Source organism: Meles meles, chromosome 6 (genome assembly GCF_922984935.1).
Source record: "Meles meles chromosome 6, mMelMel3.1 paternal haplotype, whole genome shotgun sequence".
In the NCBI taxonomy this organism is placed as follows: domain Eukaryota; kingdom Metazoa; phylum Chordata; class Mammalia; order Carnivora; family Mustelidae; genus Meles; species Meles meles.
In genome coordinates, this window is record NC_060071.1 from 1,410,172 (window position 1) to 1,423,257 (window position 13,086).

General features: G+C 54.0%; 1 protein-coding gene across 1 annotated transcript in view; it reads right to left on the bottom strand.

Moving 5' to 3' along the window:
- The window catches only part of LOC123944897 (serine/arginine repetitive matrix protein 1-like), a 22,444-nt gene continuing 9,358 nt past the window's right edge, over positions 1 to 13,086 (bottom strand). The window contains exons 7-8 of the mRNA XM_046010331.1: positions 416 to 712; positions 1 to 112 (exon numbers count right to left, since the gene is read on the bottom strand). Coding sequence (XP_045866287.1) covers positions 502 to 712 — 211 coding nt within the window. The 3' untranslated portion in view covers positions 1 to 112; positions 416 to 501. The remainder of the gene's footprint in view (positions 113 to 415; positions 713 to 13,086) is intronic.

Sequence of the window (13,086 nt, forward strand, 5' to 3'; positions counted from 1 at the left end):
CGGCCAGAGTCACCAAGTTCCCCTCCCTGGGCTCGGGTCACTTTATGTCCTGGCGGGTGATCTGTGACAGGCTGTCTGCAGGCCTGTCGTTGGCACCTGTCACCTAGAGTTTCTGTTTGCAGGAACAGAACAGGTAAGGGAGGTCGTTGGTGCAGATTTAACTTGGGATGCGCTCTCTCCTGCTGTGTCATTTCCTCCCTGCCTCCCTTCCCCCCTCCCTAGGTCCCTCTGTCTTTCCCTCCCTCCCTCCCTCCATCCCTCCATCCTTCCTTCCCTCCCTCCCTTTTTCCCTCCCTTCCTTCCTTCCTTCCTTCCTTCCTTCCCTTCTTCCTCCCTCTCTTCCCTCCCCCTCCCTTCCTGCCAGTGTTCACGGACTGTCCCGTGCACCACAGAGGTCGTGTGCACAGGAGGTTACCTTAGTCACGAATGCCGGGTCCAGCTCCAAAGAGGCAGGAAAGTGTCCCGCCACCTTGGCGTTGACATTCTGCCAAGGAGAGACTATTAATGGACCATCACTAAATATGCAGTGAGTGGTTCCTGGACGACGAGTGACCGGTCAGTGGGTGGCATCCGTTCGTCCACGGGCTGAGTCTCCCACACACGGCGCTGGGTGAAGGCGTGGCCAGAGTCCTTGGTGAAGACGGTGGGCTGGGCGTGTGGACCCCGTCCGTCGGCACAGCAGCGGGCGCCAGCTGACACACACGTCCTGGGCCTGTGAACACGGTGAGGGTCCCATGTGGTCTCGGTTCACGGGCCAACAGGACAGGAAGATGTGAAATCCAGACACACCATAAGTAAAGCGCCCTCATGGTGCGGCGGGAGAAGAAAAGGTGCTCCAGAGCATTCCCGGGACGACTGGGGGGAGGGGAGGCCACCCAGGGCTTCAGGAAGTGGGTGCTGCGCAGGGGGCACCCCCCTCAGGCGGAACGGTGGACAGGTGAGCGTCTCCTTGGAGCGAGTCCCTCGTCATCCTCTGACTTGCCCACCGGCACAATCGGGGCCTGGTAGCTTCTGGTCTCGGGACTTTCCTTCTCTCCCCACTTGTCATGGGCCAATAACGGCCCCCAGCGTGGCCACTCTGCAGCTGGGATTAGGGACACTGAGAGGGGAGGAGAAGCCCAGTCTCCCCGGCTGGTGGAATTAGAAGGATCCTTCCGGAGCAACAGGGAGGCGGAGGCTCAGAGTAAGGGAAACAGGGCCCCCAGGCAGACGGAGGGGAGGAGGCAGCAAGGGACCTGCTTTCCCGGGACTCACCACCAGGAACGCGGCCCTACCTGTGCCGGGCTCTTGGCCAGGGGAGCCCCGTTTCTGCCCTCCACCCTCTGGAACCGTAAGGACATAAAGCTGTGTTGTTTTTAAGCCCCTAAATCTTGGCCACTTGTGACAGCCGCTATTGGCAACTAGCACAAGCCCTCGGTTTGCTTCCTCTCAAAGTGGGGGCCACAGCCTTTCCTGCTGGTGGCCTCGCTGGGAGGACTCTGTCCGTGGCGCTCCCGGCTCGGCAGCGGCTCACCGGCGCCCTTCCCGCCCGGTCTCGTGTGGGATCCCGGCTCGCGTTTGGTTGCTGACTCGCACCCGAGGGCCCCAGCCTCCCCCTTACATCCTCCTCATCCCTTAAGTCTGCGCTGCAGAGAGAGGTTACAGACGGCGGGTACCCGGCCTCCCCAGTGGCCATGCACCTGCTGGACGCAGGGGGCCCACGGCGTGGGAAGGCAGAGCCAGGGCCCCTGGCAGAAAACGCAAGGCTCGCCTGTGAGGAGAGGCACAGGCAGGACTCGGACGCTGAGCTGGCCGCTCGTCTGCTGTGGACCCAGGATCGCCCTCCCCACCCGGTCGGCTTGGGTTTCCTCTTGGGTAGCGTCACGCAAGATCCGTGGTCCCCGAGGCCCTTCATCCTGAAGTCCTGTCGTTCCAGATGAAGAATGTTTTGCTGGAGGGGATCTAGAGGTGTTGGGGGAGACAGTTGGGGTGACGGGTTCTGCCGCCGTGGAGACACGGCCCCGCTTGCTGAGCACACCGGAGGACAAGGCCTGGGATCCGGGTCATGTGGCTTCTGCCACGACGCAGTCCACGGTTCAAGGGGGCGTGGCCGGTCACCTGTGCTTACCAGCTGCTCTGGGGCCTTACGTCACAGCATCGTGAAGAAAGAGACGGGAGCATCTTCCAATGCGGCACATACTTGAGGGCGACCTTCTCTTTCATCCGACGGCGCTAACAGGAACCCGCGTCTGCCTGCGTCCCCTTTCTCCCTCTGCGAGACCCAGAGCAAGCCCCGGTTCGCATTTATTTCTATTTTTTTGTTTGTTTGAGCAGACTCCACGCCCAGCACAGAGCCCCATGCGGGGCTCGATCCCACGACCCTCAGATCAAGACTTGAGCTGAGATCAAGAGTCTGACGCTTAACCCAGGCGTCCCTCTGTTTATTTTTACAGTAATTGACACTTGTGTTTGATTATCAAGTGCATGTCCATTGTACGGTGACATTCCACGGACAATGCAGGGAATCAGAAGTGAAAACCACGTAACGCCGTCGCGTGGGTAGAGCCGCTGTCGTACACACACACACGTCGTCCCATGTTCCGTATTTCCGTACTGTCAGGCTAGGGGCTGTCTGAAGCCGTTTCAGGAAGCTGATTTATTAATGTTAATGTCACCTGTGACCTTCTACATTCATGTCTTTTCTTCTGTCTTTTTTTTTTTTTTTTCATTTTTAAGTGATCTTTTTGCCGGACGTGGGGCTCGAACTCACGACCCCGAGATCCAGCTTCGTACGCTCTGCTGTCTTTTCTTCCTTCTCACCTCTGTCGACCCCACTCCGGTTTTCAGATCCAAGCGCGTGAAGATCACAGGACCGCAGAGGGCGGGGACGTCTGTGTTCTCTGCACGTGTGGGGACTGTCGCATGTGGGAGCGCCGTCGGCAGCTGCAGTCGGGCCGCTGGGTGCTGGGACCGGACCCCATGGCAGGCAACACCCGGGCAGGCCCCAGACTCCATCAGTCCCTCGCTGTGCAGAGAAGCCAGGAACCTGCTGCGTCATGCTCAGGAGAGCCAGGCAGGTGGGGACGAGCAGACAGCAAGGACGGATGCTGGGGTGGGGTGACGGTGGGGTGCACGTGGGGGTGGGGAGGAACCAGGCGTGAGCAAGGAAGGGCGCGTGGAAACCCCTGCTGGTGAGCCTGGCCTTGCCAGGGGGACATCCCCACCATACACAGGCCTCTTGGGACGCTGCTGGAGACCAGAGAAGGTCAGGCACCTTGGGGACGAGCGGTGTCTGGGGACGAGGGGTGTCTGGGGCGAAGCTGTGGCCCCGGCCCAGCCACCCTGTGGCTTCAGTTAGTGTCCTCTGTCCTCTCAGTTTGGAAGTTTGGGGCCTTGTGTGGGCAGCTCGGCCAGTCCTAGGCCCTTCCCTCCCCTTTCCTAGGTCAGTGACGCATGAGGCCTGGCCCCTTGCTCTGCTGGAGACCTCAGCCACCGCCCGGCCCCACTGAGCCGGCTGCTGGGAGGGGCCGCTCTCACAGGGCAGGACACGCTGTGTTCCTTGTCTTTGTTGCGACACGTTGCGGTTTCTCAGGGTGGGTTTTTCGGAACCTGGGTCAGAGCCTCAGCCGGGCCCGCACAGGCTGCCGGGAGTCTGGGTGCGGGCGGCTCACCCGTGGTCTCTGTGAGCGCCCAGCGTCTTCCTGAGCACGTCCCCGTTGAGCATCCCCGCCAGGGTGGCCCCTGCAGCTGCCCCCAGGAACGATGTCGGAATGCATGTTCTCAGGCCTCGGAGACGCGTCCTGGATGAGGGATGCCGGGGGTGAGCCCGCCTGGGCTGGGATTCCGACGCACGCCTCAGCGGCGGGACCGGCGGTGGGACCCCGGCTGAAGGCAAGGGCCCACAACCGAGGCCGAGTTCGGAAAACGCCCGAGGGGCTCGCTCGGGCCCCAGCACCCGGAGACCCCGGCTGGGTCGGTCTGGGCAGTGTCCGCACAACCGACTGGAAGCACGGCCTGGAAGAGGGCGCCCAGGACGGTGGTCAGCTGGGGGCGTGTTCGCATGCCCGGAGGCTTGGCGAGGTCTGGAGACCTTACTGGTTGTCACGACTGGGGAGGGGGTGCGACCGGCGTCAGGTGGGGACAGGCCAGGATGCTGCCGAGGTGCGGAGGCACACGGGATGCCCCTCCCCCCCAGACTGCAGGCCTCAGCCCGTCTCAGCCCAAACATTGCGTCACTGAGAAGTCACCAGCTCTCCTGACCCACTTTCTCCAGCTCAAGGAGACAGAGGGCCCGTGACCTTTCAGCGCAGCTCGCGGCTGACTTGCTTTTGCATCCGTCACTTGCCTGTGCTTCCTGAGGGCGTGAATTTCTGTCTGCTTTCTCTTTTCTCACTATTGTTTCCCTAGTGACCAGGTCCGGCACATAATAAGCCACAGAAACTATCTGCCGAATGAATGAATGAACGAACGAACGAATGATTATGATGTGACGTTAACAGATGACGATACAGAACCTGCCGGCTTGTCCGCGGAGCCTGTGACCCTTGATCTCCCAGATATGCCTTTGAGCCCCACAGGGGGTGTAGTGATTCCTTAAAAATAAAATCTTTAAATATAAAAACCAATAAAATTACACCTGTAATACAACTGCAGTTTGGTAAAAAAAAGTATGCAAAATATGTAGGTTTTTTTTTCTGTAAAAGCTGTTACATGACAGGCATTTGCACATTTCATGATACTCTTACTTTTTGCCTCCCCTTGAACTCGAAGGAACATTCTGCCTTCCCCTCCCCCACGCTCTAGGGGAGGGAGGGCGTCTGCTAGCCCGGCACTCCCTGGGAAAGCCGGCAAATGGGCAGGAAGAAAGAATGAACACACAGAGTGAAGCAAGTCCCCCTAATTTTTTTTTTAAGATTTTATTTATTTATTTGACAGAGATCACAAGCAGGCAGAGAAGCAGGTAGAGAGAGAGGAGGAAGCAGGCTCCCTGCTGAGCAGAGCCCGATGCAGGGCTGGATCCCAGGACCTTGAGATCATGACCGGAGCTGAAGGCAGAGGCTTAACCCACTGAGCCTCCCAGGCACCCCAATTTAATGCTGGGAAAGGAGCGGAGCCTGTCAGACGAGGAAGAGAGACCCAGGACCCTTGGTGTTGGGGCTGACAGATGCTGGGGGGTGGGAGGGACAGGGAGGAGCAGGCGTGCAGGTGACCAGAGATGGGACCGGACGGATGTTGAAGAAGGGCCTGTGCAGGTTGCAAACTGGATTCCCTTTGATTCTGAGGTTCTTCTGGGAAGACCTCAGCTGCTTTCAATTATTCTTGGAAAGTGATTTTCGAAACAGAACTGGGCTGGGACTGGACGGCAGACCCGGCTTCGGCAGGAAAGAAATGTCCGGTGAGACCACCGGGCGGCGGTGCCCGGCGAGGGTTTAAGTTTCTTCTTTATTCGCTTCTGTGCTTCTCACACTCCCTCACGATCAATGTAATCCTTTTATAATAAAGAGAAATGTGCCACAGCAGTTTAATTTTCCCTTGATCCACGAAGAGTGTGTGGCCGCTGGTCGCTGCCCGGGGCCTCTGTCCCCTCCTGCGGGTTCCACGCCCCGGGCGGGACAGGGAGCAGGTGGCAGGCGGGTCCCCTCCCGACTGTGGCTCAGCCCCTCTTCCGTCTCCCACGCGGCTCCCCTCGGGCTGGATGGCCGGGACTGGCCTCAGCTTCCCAGAGCCCTCGGCAGGCACCCGACGGCGCCGGGTGGGGACCCCCATCCTAGCTCGGGAGGCCTTGGAAACGGCCGGCTCTACCCCGTGTCTTCCTAAAACGGGGGTTCAGTGAATGGCTGTTCCCCTCTGACTCATGTCCATGTCTGCTCTGTCTGCTTCTCTGTTTTAATTTTAGATTTTATCAGATTCCATCATGACTCTCAGCTGAGGCTGCTTTCCCAGGTCACAGGAGGAGTGGCTGTGGGCCGTGCCCCAGGGCGACCAGTGGTTCTGCCTCGCCCGGGACCGGGAGGGTTTGCGGGACATGGGCCTTCTCTGGGCCGAACCAGAAAGTCCTGACAAATCCAGCCGAGCTGGGTGCTGCCGCCGCCACGGGCACCCAGAGACATTAATGCTATTGTCTTCGTGCCCTGCAGCGTGTCGCCTTGGTGGGGCCGCTCCCTCCCTCCGGTACAGGTGTGCTCTCCAGCAGCAGACGCAGAGCTGCCTCTTTCTCTCCTGGGTCACGGCTGGGACCAGATTCAAATGCATGAACTTCCCTCCATGTCCGTGGTCTCGAGGCAGTGACAAATGTCAGAGCCAGACAAGGAGCCTCGGAGGAGATGGGGGCAGCGAGTCCGCCTGCCCTACCCAGAGACGCAGCCCCAGGGAAAGGTCCGGAGGGGCTGGGAAGGGTCTCCCCCGGGGACGTCCCCGTGCAAGCGAGCCCCCGTGCCACTCTCCTGGCGTCCCATGAACATGTGGTAGCGCCCCCCCACCCCTCCGTGGAACCCTGCACACGGGGAAGCCCCTCCAGGGCATGAGACGGGTTTGGAGAGAAAGAGCCACAAGACGCTCACAGGACGCGAAGCACAAGCTGACAGCTTCTAACTAGGTTAGCTAAACAAGGACGCTGCTCGGAGAACTGCCACCCAGACGCTATTTTGGGCGTTTCAGAGGAACACTGGTGACCATGACTTACACTGGGTAGAGTGCCTATTTTGGGACCTGCGTTTTGCTGGAATATTTGCTGAGTGTTTTTGTAAAGTACTTCAAATCGGAAAAGATAAAGACAGTTTCCGCAGGAGGCTCCCAAGGAGGGTGGGGAGGGAGCCGGCGGTCACAATGCTGGGCCGCTCCTGCGGCAACGACTCTTTCAAGACGGGCTCTTCAGGGCCGGGGGTCAGGAGCAGAGCAGAGCTGGCCGCACGAATCGGCGTCAAACGGAGGCTTTGAGTTCGCTGCTCTGCTGGTTTCCCCATGGCTCCCACTGTCCCCAAAGAACGGGGTGGGGGGTAGTGCTCAGAAGTTCAGGGTCAGGGGGTCCCTGCTCCTCCTGTCGGGAGAACCGGGAGAACCGGGCAGGCCTCGCTCACTTCCAGCCCCCCGGGGTCACGGTCCTGCCCCCCCTCCAGGCGCAGCCGGCGTCACCCTGCTTCTCAGAAAGAGTTGGCGTCAGAGCCTCGATGTCCGCGGTGACCTTCTGGCGGGGGCGTCGCGGAGGGCACAGGGTCGACCCCAGCGACTTGGTCCGGGTTCTGCGTTCAGTCACCTGCAGATCTTCCAAAACCACTCGCCGTGCTGGGGGGTCGGGCCCCGGTAACTCAGCTTCCGACCTTGCTGTGCTTGGGAGTCCCCTGGAGGTTGTGTTTTCCCGCGTGGGCGGGTCTGGAAGAGGCCTGAGACGTCGCGAACGCGCTCCCACGGATGTGGCCGTGGCGGGCACCACGCTCGGGGAGCAGGATGCAGAGGGAGTGACGGTGTCTCGGACAGGCACCACCTCCGGTCCCGGGTAAGCCGAAGGCTGCCGGTTCTGCGTCCACAGAGGCTGTGAGGGGACCACGTGCCGTGGCCGAGGCCTCTGCCAGCCCAGCCATTCCCCGAGCGCAAGGATGTACGGCCGCTGCTCTGGAGTCGGCTTGGACCGGCTCCCAAGACGGGCTGTTGCATTTCTTTTGTCAGACACAGCTGTGATTCAAAATTAATGTACAAGCTTACAATTAAATTCCATTAAAAACGAAGGTGGGAAATACTACGATCCACCCCTTCCTAATTAATACCATTTCCTATTATCCGAGCTGGTGAGGCTCTTTGTTCTGGTGTGTCTGTGTGGCGGGTGCACTGCGTACGGGTTTGCCTCTCGTCCCAGCTCTGCCTTCCGTGACAGCCTGACGTCGGCGTGGCCCCAGCCGGGTGCGAGGGCTCACAGTCCTGCTGGCAGCTGGACGGGCCGCGGCTTCATTTCAGTGTCCGCACGTGAGCGAGTGCACAGGGGCAGTTATGTAGATGACGGACGTAAGGGAGGAAACTTGCAACAGAGCAGATCAAACTCATGGTGAGTGTGGACACCGAGGCAGGCTTCAGTTCCACGAGTGTGGTTTGCACGGGGTGAGAACTAGCTGGGCAGGGGGTCACGGGTGGACGGGACGACGGAACATTCTGGGGGGAAGGACTCGGGCTGGGACCAGCTCCTGCGTGAAGCTGGGAGTGACTCGCATCCACAGATTGAATCAACGAAACCGTTCTACGGAGACCAGTCGACTGTCTGGAATTCGCAGGAAAACACTGTATGATTTCTTATTCTTTGTAAATAGCGCAGCCCACATCATTTCTATTAATCGGGTTAGAACGAACTTCCACACGTGTGCGTTTCTAGGCGGCTGTATACAGCTACACCCGCACGTGGTTATAAATATGCCCCATGTCCCAGCGGAAAGCCGGGCCCTCCCCAGCGCACCACTGCGTGAGACACAGTTTCCCAAAATATTTTCCCAAGTTGCTGCGCAGATGACAACACCTTGGCGCTCACAATTAGAAGTTTTGAGAGGGCAAGAGTGCCGTAGGGTCGGGTCCCAAACTGCCGCTGAGGTGTGCAAGTGCAGGCAGAGGCTTTGTGATGACGCTCACCACAGAGAGACGCACGCGTATGCTCGTGGTGTGAGTCACAGTGTGAGTACGCGTGCACACACACACACGCCTGCACATACCTTCGCATCGAGGGTTCGTTGTCAACATACGAACACTGCGGAGGGGGGCCTCACCCATCCCGCTGCACAGAGGGAGCCTGGAGGCCTCTAGGCTTCTGTGTGGAGGGTCTGCAGTGTGGTTGTACACCAGAGTGCGGACAATGAGCCTAAGAAGAACACGGGCTTTTTCCCTGGAAACACGGAGCTCATGTTTGTTTTCAGCAATAAGATGGTTCAGTCGTGTCGTGATGATTAGAAAAATACTGGTGTTTGACAAAAAATGTGATCTTCTGAATCTAAGATTTCAAAGTTAATCTGAAAGAGCAAATCTGTAGTAAAATTCAGGGAGATTGGGAGAGGAGGTACTTGAAGGAGGAACCTACGGCACTTGTCCCAAACCGTGATATGAACTTGTAGTGATCAGAGCGCGGGGACGCAAGTCGAGGGAAAGGTACATCAGTTAAGTAGAACGGGACGTTCACCAATAAATTCAAGTTTTTACGGCAACGTAGCCCGTGATAAAAATGCAGTTCAAAAGCCATGGGGAGAAGAGAGGTTCTTCAAAAATTTCACTGGGGTCTTTAGTTCGTCACAGGGAACACCGCTTTTCTCCCTGCGCACCTAGGTGATGGCGCAGACCACAGACCAGTAGGAGCCAGCGTCTAACTGCGGATTACCGAACCCAACGAGCAGCAGCAGAAGGCTGGGTTTAAAGATTTTATTTACTTACTTGACAGAGAGCGAGCACGCACAAGCAGGGGGAGGCGGAGAGGGAGAGGGAGAAGCAGGCTCAGGCCTCAACCCCAGGACCCTGGATCATGACCCGAGCCAAAAGGGCAGACGCTTCACCGACTGAGCCCCCCACCGGCACCCCAGGGCTGGGTTTTCATCAGCTTCAGGCCTGAGTGTTCTAAGCCTGGTGCCTTAAAGCTGAGACATTAAAAGGAAAATAAAGATAGATGTAAACAATTTAAAAATTAAAAACTCATTTATGACACATCTAACACGATAAAACTCAAATGAAAATAAAACAGTGGAAAATATTTGTAATATGTACGACAGATTAAGAATAGAGACATAAATATGAGAAAGCTTCGGAAATTCGTAAGACAGGCCAGAGAGAGCAATGGGAACGGATCAGCTCACACACAGGCCCCCACAGACACACAACAGGTGAATCAACACTCTTAGTGACCGGAGAAAGGGAAAGGTAAGGGTTTTTTTTTGAAGCTATCCAGAACTTCAGAGGGTACAAGACAATGGCTAGTCCCGTGCTCTGTTGGGGGCGTGTCAATTTTTATAATCTTTCTGGAAAACTGTCTAGAAATATTTATTAAAATGTTTAACATTTTCCCTATATTCACTCTGCAATTTCTTTGTAGGAATTTACTCTAAATGGACTAAGGTGTGATAGTTGTTTATCACAGTGAAAAAGTAGGAATAACATAATGTGCACATCCTATAGGTTGGTTAAATAAGCGATAATGTATTTTTTTGAAATAAAAATTTTATTTTTGTTTATTTGAGAGGGGTGGGGGCAGAGGGAGAGGGAAGCAGACTCCCCACTGGGAAGGGAGCAAGACGCACGGCTCGATCTCACAATGCTGAGATCATGGCCTGAGCCGAAATCAAGACTTGGAGCCACCCAGGGGCCTCGATAATATATTTATAAGACGGACTCATTGAAAACTATTATGTGTGTTACATTCATTAAAAGAAAAACATTTTCAGGATGCCTGGGTGGCTCAGTCCTTAAGTGTCTGCCTTTGGCTCAGGTCATGATCCCAGCGTCGCATGGAGCCCCGCATGGAGCCCCATATCCTCAGGTGGGAAGCCTGCTTTCCCTCTCCCACTCCCCCTGCTTGTGTTCCTCTCTCGCTGTGTCTCTCTGTCAAATAAACAAATAAAATCTTTTTAAAAAGAGAGAGAAAACATTTTCATTACACAGTACATTGTTAAAAGTACGGTAGACACCATTTACACAAAATTTTTATATACGCATATAAGACAAATTTCTGGGACGATATTCCCCAAAATGTTAACATAGTTAACTCTGAATTGTCGACTTCCAAATGAGTTTCTCTGTGGGGTTTTTTTTTTGTGTGTGACATTTCTGTCTTCTTTAAAATTTCTAATATTATTAAAGTATTATTTGTTTCAAAAGTTATTTTCAGTTTGGAGATAACAAAAGAGTGGAGGACTGATGACGTTGTGCCCTGAGGATAAATTATATCCTTCAAAAGAATTCAGCTGTGTGCAAAGAAGAGTAAGACAGAATTAACTATGAATCAACTCACAAAGCTAAGAAACAAACAGCAAAAGAAATGGGAAAACAAGGGCAAGTATTTAATAGGAATGAGAGTAAAATGGTGAACTAAAAATAGAAAAATGCTGCAAGTAACAAATGTCAAAGATCCGTGGGAGAAAAGCAAGGAACCAGATCAGCCCTGACCAGGTCTTACTAAGAAAAAAGAGAAAAGAGGCCCCAGAGAGCCAACACTGGGAATTCCAAAGGAGGATATGATCACAGAGAAAACCTACAAGCTTGCCTCTCCAACTGACAAACATTTAAAAAAGAAATAGTATTCCTGTAGGGTTCATGAGGGGTATCATGAATTTGATACATTAGTACCACATCTCAGGGAACAATTTGACCATTATTATTTAAAACCTAAACATTATTGTTATCTATGAATTCAGAAATCTGACTTTTGGGTATTTATCCAAAGGGAAATAATGGCAAGATACGTAAGTAGATAGATGTGAGACATGAGAGAGAGAGACAGAGAGATAGAGAGAGGCAGAGAGAGACAGAGAACAGAGATAGAGAAAGAGACAGAGACTGAGAGACAAAGAGAGACAGAGACAAAGAAAGACAAAGAGACAAGAGACAGAGAAAGAGACAGAAAGAGACAGAGAAAGAGAGACAAAGAGACACACAGAGACAGAGACAGAAAGAGAGACAGAAAGAGACAGAGAAAGAGAGACAAAGAGACACACAGAGACAGAGACAGAAAGCGAGACAGAGAGATGGAGAGACAGAGAGGGAGAGAGAGAGAGATGGAGAGACAGGGAGAGAGGAATGCGCAACCCCCATGACTGATGAGTAACAGTGATCATCTCTGGGAGATAATAACAACCTTAATTTACTTTATGTCCATTTCCTACTAAGTGTGAATCACCAACACCAAGAGAAAATTTAGGAGATACAAACGAGCAATTTACAGAAAAGTAGGCAATAAACATTCAAAAAAAGACTCAACCTGACTGGCAATAGAAGAAATACAAATGAGAGGTGCCTGGGTGGCTCAGTGGGTTAAAGCCTCTGCCTTCGGCTCAGGTCATGATCCCGGGGTCCTGGGATCCAGCCCCGCATCGGGCTCTCAGCTCCGCGGGGAGCCTGCTTCCTCCTCTCTCTCTGCCTGCCTCTCTGCCTAGTTGTGATTTTTCTCTGTCAAATAAATAAAATATTAAAAGAAAAAAAAAGAAATACAAATGAAAACAATAACCCGATCCATTTTTAATTACTGTGCTGGCACATTCCTTTAACGATGCGATCTCCTGTGGTTGACGACGGCTTAGCTACTGGTTAAGCAGTTAACTGATACAGTCTTCACAGGGATACATTTGAAATGCATATAAGATGGTAAGATTTTGCCTACCTTCTACTTGAAAACCTCAAATATTTTGCTCTAAGGACATAATTCTGAAATGAAGATTAACGGAAGGATCTTGGCTGCGGTGTGATTTACGTGGGGAGGGGCCGTGTGAAATCTCTGCATCTTCAACAGAGAACTGGCTCGCACTTGCCCTAGAATATACTGCCCCCATCAACAATCAAGCCGAGGAATCGGGTGCAAAGATGTGGAAATAAATCACAGAACAAAAAAATATCTAACTCAATAGATTTATGGCTGATTTTTTTTTTAAGGAAAAAGGAAGGCATTGTAAGACCAATCCAACGTGCTCTATGGTTCAATTCTAGTTCCATAAATGACACCGATGTATTATAAACGTTACCGATGGCCTCTTTCTCTTGCTCCTCTGCATTTCCCAAGTGTTTATTCACAAGCACTGTGACACTCACATCACTCATTTCCTGCGTGTTTTCTTGCTAACGGAATTCCATCTCCCTGGAGTGCACTGGACCAGACCAAGGGAAGGGATCACTTCTTGGTCTTGAGCCAATCGCAGCAATCTGGCTTTCCGTCCTCCCCGTAGCCCCCACACAGGTCCCCTTCCTCACAGACTCTGGCTGTGTGATGCACTGTTGGGACAGGTCTGCTTTCCCGATGAAAGGGACAGATGAGACTGGCTCTCCTCCTTCCTCGTCGTCTGTCTAGGGAGTGGATGTTATGGCTCAAGCGGATGGCAGCCTTCTGGAAAACTCCAGGGAAATGCCACGAGCCTCACTGCTGGTCCTGGAAGGTTTGAGTCTCTG